The sequence below is a fragment of the Trichoderma breve genome, chromosome 2 (genome assembly GCF_028502605.1).
Source record: "Trichoderma breve strain T069 chromosome 2, whole genome shotgun sequence".
Classification (NCBI taxonomy): domain Eukaryota; kingdom Fungi; phylum Ascomycota; class Sordariomycetes; order Hypocreales; family Hypocreaceae; genus Trichoderma; species Trichoderma breve.
Window position 1 is genome coordinate 235,182 of NC_079233.1, and position 12,623 is coordinate 247,804.

At 53.1% G+C, this 12,623-nt stretch overlaps 3 protein-coding genes across 3 annotated transcripts; 2 read left to right on the plus strand and 1 right to left on the minus strand.

Moving 5' to 3' along the window:
* Positions 1-977: 977 nt before the first annotated feature.
* Positions 978-1,304, plus strand: T069G_02323 (uncharacterized protein; the record flags this gene model as incomplete). The annotated part of the gene is made up of 1 exon (XM_056169533.1): positions 978-1,304. One exon carries the CDS (start codon positions 978-980, stop codon positions 1,302-1,304), a length of 327 nt encoding a protein of 108 aa, XP_056030425.1.
* Positions 1,305-9,218: 7,914 nt separating this feature from the next.
* Positions 9,219-10,943, minus strand: T069G_02324 (RNA pseudouridylate synthase domain-containing protein; the record flags this gene model as incomplete). Its single annotated transcript, XM_056169534.1, has 1 exon — positions 9,219-10,943. One exon carries the CDS (start codon positions 10,941-10,943, stop codon positions 9,219-9,221), a length of 1,725 nt encoding a protein of 574 aa, XP_056030426.1.
* Positions 10,944-11,690: 747 nt separating this feature from the next.
* On the plus strand, positions 11,691-12,597 carry T069G_02325 (thioesterase superfamily domain-containing protein; the record flags this gene model as incomplete). The annotated part of the gene is made up of 3 exons (XM_056169535.1): positions 11,691-11,761; positions 12,008-12,058; positions 12,237-12,597. The coding sequence occupies 3 exons, from the start codon at positions 11,691-11,693 to the stop codon at positions 12,595-12,597; spliced, it is 483 nt and encodes a 160-aa protein (XP_056030427.1).
* Between the last annotated feature and the right edge of the window lie 26 nt (positions 12,598-12,623).

Consider the following 12,623-nt stretch of genomic DNA (forward strand, 5'->3'; position numbering starts at 1 on the left):
TTCAACGGCGTCAACAGAGCAAATCACGACAGAGAAGCCCGTGAATGCGCCAAATGCTGGAGGCAAGATGCGGATGCCGCCACGTCAAAGAAGAAGCAATTGCTGTAGGCCAAGACGTCGACAATGTCTGTAGACAAAGGCTTTGAAAGGGCTGCTCTGAGACAAACGGAGAGTCAGAAGCAGGCGGGAAATTGCGTTTCGGATGCGAATGGCAAGAGATCCGGACCGTGATTTTTTAATGAGTGGAAACAGAGAAAAAAAACGAGCCCAGAATATGAAGCCGTCAGGTACCGTATTATAATAATATACTGCTACACACCTCTGAGGCCATCCATCCCAGAAGGCGGTGGTGTGGACCCCGAACAGCGTCTCCTCTGTTTCCGTACCTTTCGGACAGGGATGACGGTACTTTACCTCAGGTAAGTACTTGTACTGGGTGGAGAGGCCGGGGGGTGTCTGCATACAAGGCACCAGACCAAGCACTTGGAGGCGACCAGGGGGGCCAGGGGGGGCGTGAGTGTATATCCAGCGCAGCCAGCGGACGACCGGGTCTTGAGAGACTTGCAGGCTCTGGCACCAAGAAGCGTGCACGCGGGCTGTGGCGTGGCGTCGTATACCCGTAGGATACCTTGGATACCAGCAGAGGAGCGTTCCGAGTTTGGTCCTGGCTGGTACTGGGCCGGTACATGCTTCGTCCGGCATGGCATGGCATGGCTAGCCAGCCTGCGGGGTGAGGGCATCGACGCCACTGGGAGGGACGCTTGGGTGCAAGTACGAGAGCCCAGAGAGCGTCTCTGCTGCTTCGGACCGCGTTGCCTTAGTGCCAGCCGAAGGAAACTCATGCATGTATTTGCACGTACTCCATGTACTCGCACCGCCGCAAGCTGGGGGATGCAAGCAAGCAAGAAAAGGCGAGCCGTGGATGTGTGGACTTTGGGGGAGGCGCTGGACTAGCTGGGGAGAAGTGGTGGCCAGCCATGATGCACCATACAGGAGGCATCAGACATGACAGCCAAACAATCATCCCTACGCAGCGCAGCAACTGCAAAGCACAGCTCAGATCGTTTTTGCCTCTTCAGCAGCTCTCGTCTCTCGGCACTCCAGGCCGCGGCAAGGGAGGAACAGCGGAGGGAGACCAGAGGCCACAGAGGGGCCTGCAGGCCGATCTTGCTGTGACGCTATTGTCTCTCGCGTCGGCCTTGACTTTGACTGATGGAGCTCACCAGCACGTTCCCGTGTGGTTCTGCCGGGCCAGACTGACGGTGCTGGCGGCCCTCGCTGACAAGACGGCACTCGCCTGCTAGGATGCTTCAGGCATGGTCAGACGCTCCGGCTTTGCTTTGTCTTGTCGATACAGTGCCTGGTAGGCATTAGGAGTTACATGCTGCAGTGCCGAGCTGGCGGCAATAAACGTCGGGGTTTTGCAAGTACTGTCCTGTCCGCACAGTATTCCACAGATGGACTGGATCGCGATCTGGGCTGGAGGGTCGCAATGCTAGCAGGCGTAGTCGCTTTAGCTCCTCCTCCGACCCTACTCCGTGATGGCCTCTGCCTGCCCTGGCCCAAATCATCGCACGTGCTGTATCGTACAGTACGAGTCAAATTTGATGATGGGACGCCTATCGAGCGAACGGAAGCCTATCCACCGCTACCTCGTTAGTGTCCCAACCCAGGAAAAAAAAAAGAATGAGAGCCCTGGACCCCCATCTCGCCATAAGGCAATATTCCAGAACACGAATGGGGGACTCACCACCAGGGCCAACAAGCAAAACTCTGCTGTTGACCGACATGGATTCCAAATGGCATAAATTGATTTGATGGCCTCGGCCTCCCCTTCAGGTAACATAAGAGAGGCACCTCGGACCAGTTCGCTCTCTTGTGATCTGTTTCCTGTTTCTTTCTGTTGCTCCCATACCTTCGCTTTCGCTTTTCGTCCGTCTCATTCTGGCTCGTTCTCTCTTTCTCTCTCACATTCTCTCTTCAACAGCCTCCTCGTTCTCGCCTGGCGGCGATTTGTGGACCAAAACCCCCGTCGGCGTCTGCGGCATTCTGGCCATTGGCCATGCACTGCAGACGGCAGATGCAGCTAAAACCGCCTGGTGTGCGCCTCTGCCTCTCGACTGTTGCTTCCCACGTTTCAATCGAGAGCGAATGGCGTCTGCGGCTGGCGCCCCTGTTTTTGGTGTAGGACTACTTTGATACCGCTGACGGCAGGCGAAAAGACTTATGTTGAAGAAGGCCTAGCAAGTTAGTTGGACTAGGATGGAAGATTTCGATGGAGGTTGAACGTGCGAAGAGTACCCGTACGAAGTATACGGACCAGGCCAGCGGCAGGGTCCAGGTACTCAGGCGGCAACCTCCACTGTACTGTAGCACGCTGCATGTGCAGTTTTAGTGCGTTAGCGCGGTGTAGATTGGCAGGTATGTGCGGCCTAGAGCCACTGACCGCCTCGCCAGAACTTCAATCTTTAGCAGTTGAGCCCAGTCGCTAGCCCCAGAACTCTTAGAGCCCAAGACCCAGAGAGAAGAACAAGAACAAGCACGAGTACGGCAACGCAGCAGAGACTACTGGTACAAGTACTTGGATCGAGATCCAAGACTTGGGATTGGATGCTCGGGAGTTACGGTCAAGGCAAGGCATCATCATCATCATTAGCAACATCATTAGCCATCGTGGTGGCGATGCAGAATTTGCTGGCTTCATTCATTCATTCTTTGTTTGTTGCTGAAAATCACAGGTAACAAACAATCTACTAAGAATTTACCTAAGGCTCAGGCTCTGCTATGTCAGCAACAGCAAACCTTGAACCCAGCAAGTACCTGCACCGTACAAGCCACTGCAGGCAGGTACAGGGGCGAGACGGGACAAGAAAAAAGCAAACACAAGAAACGACGTCATTAATCAGAATGAGGTAATCGATACGCTCGCTCTCAACTCCATCAACTCCATCTCAGCAAATTATCAATTTTTTTTCTCTCATGGGCAAAAGGTGTGCTTGGGACCACACAGCGGCTAATCTAGCATCACCACCCTCTCTATCGCTTCTTCCACATGCAGCATCGTGCATTTCGCCACTGCAAAATGTCAGCAAATTACGACCGCAGGCCAAAGTACCTCGACATCCAATTCCTACTCCTACGCACCAGCGGAAACGGAACCGACATCGCATCGCTGGGGATGCCAATGACGTTCCGACGACTTCCGGCGTAGCGCGGCCAAAGATCCAGAGCGACGGCTTCCCATCTCATCAGATGCTCACAATCGAGAATCAACACTCGTATTTGACACTTGACACCCGTCAAATCTGTCAAAATCGGCCTTAGCGCCCAACCATAGCCGGAACCGCCGCAAATCCCGGCATCCGGTACGCAGGATTAGTGGGCTGGCGAAGCTTTCGAATCTTTCCAGAAACCGGATCGGTCATCATTGTCCAGCATGGCATTTCTGCCAGCCAACGGCCAAGACTCCCCCGAACAGCGCACAACCGATCTTTCACCGAGGGCCCGGCAGGCCTGTAGATGCGATTTGATGCGATTGGGCGCGATATAATGGCGCTGATAGCGGCATGGTACGAGTACAGTACAGTCCTGTACATTGGACAGACAGGCTCCAGAGATTTAGGTTGGTGGCATTACGCTCTAGCACCGGTCGGCATGTCACGCACGCCCCCCCAAAGCACTTTGTCTACAGTATGACGATGTCATCATTCTGCAGTCTGTGTCTGTCTCTGGCGTTGCTTTGTCTGGCTTTGCTTTGTCAGGCCGGCTGTATTATTCATCGCTTCGAACCCTGCGTTTCTTTGGTTGCCTCATTAGGGTTTTGCTCGTCCGTCTTAGTGCTGCAAATGCAAACATGGGAGAAAAAGAGGCTGCGTGCTAAAGCAACGCGTGGCGCGTGGCGATTTCCCAAGCGACTCCAGTGCCTCCACTGGCGGAGATGATTTGGGCGGGAGTATTGAGTGAAGGGGGTGAAAAAGAGAAAGACTGAAAAAAGGCGCTTGGCTGGCTCTGATTGTTTCGTGCGGCTCGTGCGGATTGATTTTGCCGCAGGACGGCTTCATCACGGCTTCCTCACGGCTGACCAAGCTTCGATGCCGCGAGAAAACCTTGATGACGGCAACTCTATCTATGGTCTGCTAACACCGGTCACCTGGAGTGCAGATGATGTGCAAAGCAACAGGAAAAGAGAATCCAACGGTCCGAGCTGCAAGCGGTCCAACTCGCACAGACAGCCGACGGCACTTCCCGCAATATTATCCAACGTGCGAGCCCACCGCACAAAGGAGGCTGTCTCGTGGCTGGCTTCATGCTAGCCTGCTAACGCCATTATGCCATCCAAAACAATCTGCCTAACTGGCACTAATTGCCCCTGGCATCTGCAACATGACTTCTGGCATCCAGAGATTGGCGGAAATGCTGGCTTTTGGTGGTTTGCATGGGGACTTACTCCAAACGTTTGCAAGACACCATGCGCTTATCAGTCACCCGTCGAAACGGGACGTAATTCCTGGATGAGCAAAACGGTCCTTGACGTCCCCCACGAAAGGCCAAGGGAAACGTGGCTGGCACACACGCCTGCCCACCCCCAGTTTTGCTGCGAATTCCTCCACTGTACCTCAAGCCTCGCAGGAGATGAAAGGCTTGGATTGTCCTTGCCGATACGGTTGCTTGGCCGTACGAGCACAAATTGTTCGCCGCTTCGAGTGTCGGTTTCGTCGTCATAAAGGCAATTTAGCGTGCAGCTTATCATAACTCAGCTCCGGCCTCCTGGTCCTGGTCTTGTTCATTACGGAGCACAAGGCACGGAGTAGAAGGGAACTAGAAGCCTTGGAAGCACAGGGGGGTCTCCCTTGCAGTCGGTGGCGCCTCTGAGTGGCTGCCCGTCCTTTGGCTCAAACGACTTTTCTGGAGCACTTCCATGGCTTTTCTTCATCGGACATGTGCTCCGTGGCCTAGACAAGGCCGTGCCTGGCAGACCGTTCGACCTCAACAAGGGCAAGGACATGCAGCCCAAGGAGCGGAGACGCAATGCCAGAAGAACGATTAGGGCGTGCGCCGCCCCAGCATCAGCAACCCTCTGCTCTGTGCCCGTTTGCGAAATACGATGAGAAGCTGAGGCTCTTCCTGGCATCTCCTGCACCTCGTCTGCGAATAAATTTCCTAGATGAGCTAATGGACCAAGAGAGACGCTAAGCATCAAGCCTAACGCCCGTCCTGGAAAACGCTGGCGACGCTGGTGACGCTGGTAACGGCTGCATGGTGCATTTTCCAGAGCCCGCTCAATGTTCGGAAACACCCTCATACAGTGCACCGACACACGCCGTTAACAGTGCTCTCCGTTCGGGGATGTGGCATAATCGTACGAAGTAGCCATGACAGTGAAAGCCGAGCACCGCCCGGGAGATCATTCTACAACTAACTGTACGACTGCCGGAACGCCGGCTTTTGATAGAGTGGAAAAGCCATCTTTCTGACTTTCTTCTAGAACAAAGATACTGCTCCGTAATTATTCACTAGCCGCCAGATCTACGCGTGGATTCCGAGCGGCCAACTGGGGAGCGTCATAGCCGAGGGCCGGTGACGGCAACCTGTTGACAGTTTGTTGCCATGGCCATCTGGACTAACATGTTGCGCAAACAGACACAAGACAACTGTGTCAATCTTTAGTTTTTCCCTGCGTTGTTTCTTGCGAGTGTTGCTAACGTTCGGTGTCGAAACATGCTCATCGGTAGCAACGGCACCCCCGAGCTAGATGGAATCTTGGCGACACTCCCAACGATTCCTCAGATTGTATCCCAAACCATCGCCTAGCTTTTACAGCTGAGACTAGAGTTATATTACTGCGTCGGCTCAATTCGGCCATTGAAAAGAGGCTTTTACCAATCTAGAGAGACTATTTGCTGTGCGGTCATGAGTGGCAAATTGCACAAAGTTGCTCATTGGGGAGCCTTGTGATAGCGTCGTTTGGCGTTGTTGGCGAAGCTGCTGAAAGGCAAGTAAATGGCAAGTGCTGCAGATTCAACCGGACGGGATCGACTTGTATGTCTCTGGCATCCCATCTGGATCCACACATCAGGGGTGTTGAAGGAACGTTCAGCTCAACCGGACGAAACCAACGCACCAACTATGTCAATCGCGTGCCGTCTTTTTGTTTGTCTCTCAACGGTTGACAATTCGGCATCAAAGACGGCACCGATGCGACGGCACCTAGCGCCTGACGATGCAACCCAGACAGTCGTCAAGGCTGCGGCTATCGTAAATTCGGCCAACCACACCGCTCACAACTGCTGGTGTGCTGGAGATTTTCCAAGATGGACAAGCCATGAATCAATTCCCCTGCATGAGGAGAGATGGGCGAGTTTGGAAAGGCATCTAATACCGCCTGTTTGTGTGTGTATCGGCTGCAATCCTGCAGGCTCTCCTGCTTACCTCACGAGTTGCGTCTAGCCGACTACAGTGTAGAGTCATCCTAATAAGCGCAGAAGAGCGGGAATAGTCCGTCGTAACAATGCAAGGGAGAAGGCGTCGAGGACGGCAAAAAAAAAAAAAAGAGGTTGCATACCTGCATCTCGTCTCCCAAGGCTGAACCTATCGCAAGCAGCACACAGAGCCGGGGAAAAAATAGATTCTCCATCCTGCGACCCCCTTCTTTTAGAAGCAGAGCACCAACGAAAATTTTTCGTCGCCTCCTTTAGCAAGGCTTTGAAGCTCTCATTGGACGCTGTTTAGTTGGCGGATAAAGGAGATGCTGTTGGTCTGTTCCTGTCGTCATTTCAAGTATCCTGGACGCGGCATCAAGCGCATTGACAGACGGCGGAACAGGTCCCTTGCCAAAAGCGACGTTTGAAGTGACGTCTGTCTCTCTGTGTCTCTCTTTGTTTCTTCTGCATTACAAATTCCCCTTGGTTTTTCCATCTGTCCGGAGTGAAATTGGCCGGATTCGCGACTAGCCCGGGGAGAGAAACGGCCAGGCTGCCCCCCCAAACAACATCATTATACATGATCGGACCGTTGAAGGTGAAGTGACCCCCCCTTGGGGGCATTTGGGGGATTGACAAGTGAGAAGACCAGAAGCCAGGGGGGAACCAACCTCGATCATCATCTGTGTTCCATGCCGTTGTATCCATCTTTTTTTCCCTCTAGGCATCTATGTATCCATCTCTCATGCATGTTTGGGCTGCATGCGACTTGCACGGAGAAGCACCCTATTCGACGGCCGATGCAGATGATTGACTCGTTCTAGTTCCACGATATTATGGATTCCCTTCCCCCCCCCTTGCGTCATGCAACCAACCTTACACTATGTACTTACCAGCAACAACATGCAAAAAAACTCCACACCAAAAAAGGGAAAAAGGGACAAAAACCGTTGAGAGAACGAACGGCGTACTGTATTCCTTCTACAGGCTCGTGCCGCCTCTTCTTAAGACCGGGCTGAGACATGGTTCCAGATATTGGACGGACCCGCACTTACCACCGCCCGCCCGCCGCTTCTCATCAAGGTCCCCGTCTCTTCAAAAAGGGCATGTCTCGCCGATTGTCATTATTTTTTGCTAATACGGGTCCGGGGGCGGTTGGTTTGTGTTAATTAGTCCAGATGGTGAGTGGCAGATTGTGAGCTTGGTCCTGTCTTTCTTGGCTCAGACCGCCGGCTATTCCAAATCTCGGTCGTGAATAGGATTACCGGACCGGACCGGTCTCTCAAGCTAGACACCTTTTATCCTCTCTCTCGTTTTCTTACTCAAAGTGTCTATTTTTTGGTTCTCGTTTCACACAGCAAATTTCCCTTGCCGTGCCACTTTGGACCTTTCTTTTTTTAGTCACTGGGGCTTGCTACTATAAAGAAGAGGTCCAAGCTGCAGCTGATGATGAGAGGGGGGCTGAAGACATTCTTATTATTATTTGTTGATGATCAAGTCTCAGCCTTTCTCATTTTCATCAAAATCCCATGGAAATCTCACTTGCTGGCTCTCTTTTTTCGGGGAGGCCCCGTCTTTGGCCTCGGTGGCCCGGCCCAGTTTAGCTAAACCAATCTCACCCCCTAGCCAGCACCAGCAGGCCGGAGAAAGCTGCCCAGACTTAATCTATTTGTCGGGGCATTACTCAATCATGCCCGCATATTCGTTCTGCCAAGGATTTCGAAGCATGAAAGCATGAACATGGAACATGAAGCGTGAACTTGATGAGCGTTTGAAAGCATTGACCTCCCTCCATCCCCCCCCATATGAATGTGCTGTCGGTCAAGCTGCAGGCCGATCCATCGTTCGTCGTGGCAATTTTTGGTAGCAGTGAGCTGAAGAGAGGCAGAGAGACGGACAGAGAGAGATTCGGATCTGCAACAGGCCACTTTTTCGCACGCTGCTCTCTCTCTCGCTCTTTCGTTTCTCTTTCTCGTGTTTTATGCTTCATTCATCTGCTCACTTTTCACATGCATTTTGCCCATTTTCCCATCTCTTTCTCTTTTTCCACACACCTTGTTTTAGGGCGTGTCCAAATAACATACACGTGCGCAGCATCTGCTTTTGGTGATGTCGCCGCTCAAGTCACATCATAATCATGTCAATCAAATATACGTACGTCGCTCGTCATATATCGCCCACTCAATGTACGTATGTACTGTTCCTGGACCCTTGCAGCGCTGAGGGAATGAGGGGGAGGCAACTCGAGGTCGATCTCGGATAAATTTGCAGCACATGCTTTTTCTTTTTCTTTCTTTGTTCTTTCTTTCCTTTTTCCTTTTTTTCCCTTTCCCCCGCAAGTCTATTCGTTGCCCAATCTAACGCCGGAAATGGCAAAAGGGATCATCTCCGCTCCATGCCTTTGACTGGGACAGGGCCAGGGGGGGCGTGTCTAAACGAGCGAGCAATGAGGAAGCGCCAGGGCTGATCTCGTACAAGTAATTGTTCACAAGTCTATCGTTGATATATTATGTTACATGTGCCTGTGCCTATGCTGTTTGCATAGACGTCGCGAAGGTAAGCCAGGGTTGTTTTACCGTAAATGTTGAGTGCCCGGTGTCAAGCATGTGAGGATGTGAAATGGTAAGTCTAGATTTTGGCCTAATATGGGCATGTCATCTATAGAAATCGGCTCGAATCCTTCTAGATCTCGTAGCTCTACTTGGTGGTTACGCGTCCCCTCGCTCTCTCTCTTTCTTTTGGTTCCAAGTCTATGAACTGTACTTGTTCTACTGTCATGTGTCATAACTCATGATATCATTACGTCCCATTGGGAAGTTGACCATCTTGGTTCTCAGGCTCTGTCGCGTCGGCTATTGCTTCTGCATCGGCTTTTGCTTCGGCTTCTGCCCTGACCTTGGCCTGCACCTCGGATGAAATCTCAGGATTTTCGTCCTTGACGGCTTCCACAAGCTCCTCCATTCCGCCCACGGTAGTCGGGCCACTCATGCCCTTTGGCGGAAGCGCCCATTTAGGTAGCGGGCTGGTATAAGCCCAGCTCCCATCTGCGTCCTCGTATCGGAGACTGTGCAGCCAGAGAGACAACTCGTGACTGCCGGGGTCAGAGTAGAGAGGCGTCTGGCATACATCGCACAGCTCGCCCGTCATCTTCTCTGCCCGCTGCTTTTCGTATCTGTCCACCATTTCGTCGTAGTACACCACGGCCTCGGCTACTTCTTCCTTTCCCATGCGATTTAGACGGCTGATGATGTCCTCGTCGGTGTTTTGTGAGCCATCGGCGTCAGCTTGTCCGAGGTTGAGTCCCCAGACACGCTGATTGGCATAGATGGGGTCGTTTTGGATTGGATGGCCCAGATACTGCAAGTGTACTCGCAGCTGATGCGTCCGTCCAGTCACCGGCAAGCATCTCACGATGGAGTAGCCCTTCTTCTTCAGCCAAGGCTTACGCGTCGCATCTTCGACGTGCTCGTCCCCATTCGCAGGCGTGTGTGGTCGCCCATCCTCCGCCAGCATAACCGGCTCATCTGCATCTCCTTCCAGTGGCGGATAGTATGCCAGCCGCTTAAAGACGGTTCTGGCTTCTTTGCCATTGGCACGCACGCGATTAAGACCGAGCTTCGGCGATATCTGCAGTATCGGCTGGTCGCAGACAACCTCTCCGTCGGGAAAGTGGCCAACCACGCGCGCCAGATATTCCTTTCTCACAGTGCGGCCCCTGATCTTGATGGCCATGGCCTCAGCTGACTTTACACTCTTGGCAATGAACATGATGCCGCTGGTCAGGCGGTCCAACCGATTGCATGGGTGTGGCAAAAAGTCTCTGCCCCTATCCGCAATCATGATCTCGATAACCGAGTTGAAGTTGTAGCGGCCTGCAGGATGCACAGGCACACCCGAGGGCTTGTTGATGACAATGATATCGTCATCCTCGTGAATGATGCCGATAGGCTCGGCCGTAACTGGTGGCTCGTGTCGATGCAACGTGTGCGAAATCATGTCTCCATTGCGGACGATGTAGTCTGGACCAACCACTCTGCCGTTGACGTAGATGTCACCTCGCACCATGGAGCTTCGGTAATACTCGAGCGGCCGGTCTCGAAACTCGGACTCGAAGATGTCGATGAGGGCCCGGCCGCGCCATCTCTCCTTGCAGTACGTGTTGTACGTGAAGTGGTATGGTTGCACGCGGCGCAGGTCGTCCTCGAAGACGTATGGCCGCGGCCAGATGTCACCTGCGGGAGTGATGAGGACGGCGTTTTCGTCGGGGATCACGGAGCGGTCCCTGGGGCTTGGCTTCTTTGGCTTCTTCTGCTTGGGTGGCCTGCCCTTGTCTCCATTCGCATTCACATGGGGGCTTCCCTTTCCCCCCTCTGCATCTCCATTCCTACTCCTCTGGGTCGCCGTGGTCACTTCGGCTGCAGCTTCAGGCCCGGGCAGTGCTGCGTCTATCGAATCATCGAGCAAAGCCGTCGAGCCAGTCGCGGGTGCTGCGGCGCTGGTGGCGAGGGCGGACGAGGTCGTCATCGCGAAGGCTCCGGTTCTTGCTAGCTTGCCGATGCTTCTCGAACAGGCTCGCAGCATCAGCAGACGAACGCTGCAGAAGGAATAGGAGATAGGCTTTTCGAATTCGACCGCGCGTTTACCCGCAGCAACAATCCAGGCACCAGCCTCTCTCGCCCGCCGTGTTCTTCCGTGGATGGTGCGAGACGGACTTCCCCGGCGAAATGCAAGTATTTGAGATTTGTGTCGTCTGCGGAGTGACGTACCGCCATGCAAGAAAAAAACGAGGGGCAGCAAAAAATAAGGCGGTCGGGAGCGGCAGAACGCTGAACTTGTGCACTTGCGGGGAATCGTGGCTCCGGTCCGGGATGACCGGCAGCCCGACCGAAGGCACCGGAACCTTGTGGCATGTATTATTTGAGATTCATCCGTTGATTACCTACCCTGGAGCTGGAGCAGGGGGAATACCGAACCTCGGTTGGCTGCTGGGGCCGTTACAAAGTACGCCAAAAACCTCCGATTCGGCTGCCTCGATATACTCGTACGCCTCCCTTGCTATCGAATTCTCACCACATACCTACTAGTAGACATCCAGTGGTTAATTGCAAGACTGTCACTGCTTGTATCTTTGTGGTCTCTTTTTTTGCCTCCCCAGTTTGGCCACGGCGTGTCCTTTGTTGCCTGTTCTTTTAGTGCCTGGTTCATTCTCGAACTCACTCACGACCTTGCATATGCACTCCTGATTCGCCGTCTTAAAGACGCTTTCCAAGTATGAGCCTCGCTGCACTCAAGACACGCCGACGCGAGGACTATCCGTACCTCCTGGAGTACAGGACAAGATGGTAAGTTAGTTTCTTTCTTCTTCACCCCCCTCTCCACTGTGGCCTCGACGCGGTCCCAATGCTTCGGGGCGAACTTTTGTGTCAAAAGGCATGTCCTTCAACCTATCATACATGTCCAATCCCCCTCTTGGCCGGTCTTTGAGATGCCGAGGACCGACTAATGTTGAGAGTCGGAGAGATTACTGGATGATATGACGTTCACATAAACAAGAGGCTGTGTTAATGATGTGTCTTTTATCGCCACAGGAACGACAATGATATGTATGATCATATGAACAACTCGGTGTACAACTTCCTGTAAGACTCACTTACTCGTATGCGGGTGTTGATCCATCCGGATAACCTCTAGCCTGGGAATATCCACTCCCCGTTCCTGACTCGAGTTGATGCTTATCCTTCAACTCAAACGGTATTACGGGAACCCGCTGTAAGGCTTCGCTAACTGGTTGGTTACATCGGATCTGTGACATTCTAGATTCGACTCCGCTGTCAACAGTTATCTTGTCGAAAGATGTGGCATTCACCCCCCTTCATCGCCTCAGTATGGCTTAGCAGTGCATTCCCACACAGACTTTCTGGCCTCCATCGCCTATCCTGCCGTGGCGGAGGTGGGCGTGCGTGTCACCAAGTTGGGCAAGTCGAGCGTCACCTACGAGGTAGCCCTGTTTGAAAGGGGCAGTGATGAAGTCAAGGCTGTGGGAGGCTTCGTACATGTCTTTGTGGAGAGGTCCACAGGAAGACCCCCGAAAGATGGAATGGAACCCCGGCTGAAGGAGGCATTGGCTAAGATTCATCTGGGGCCTGTCACTCCTCCCAAGGAGGCGAGCAAGCTCTAACCTTTGCGATTGGTTCTCGTCCTCGC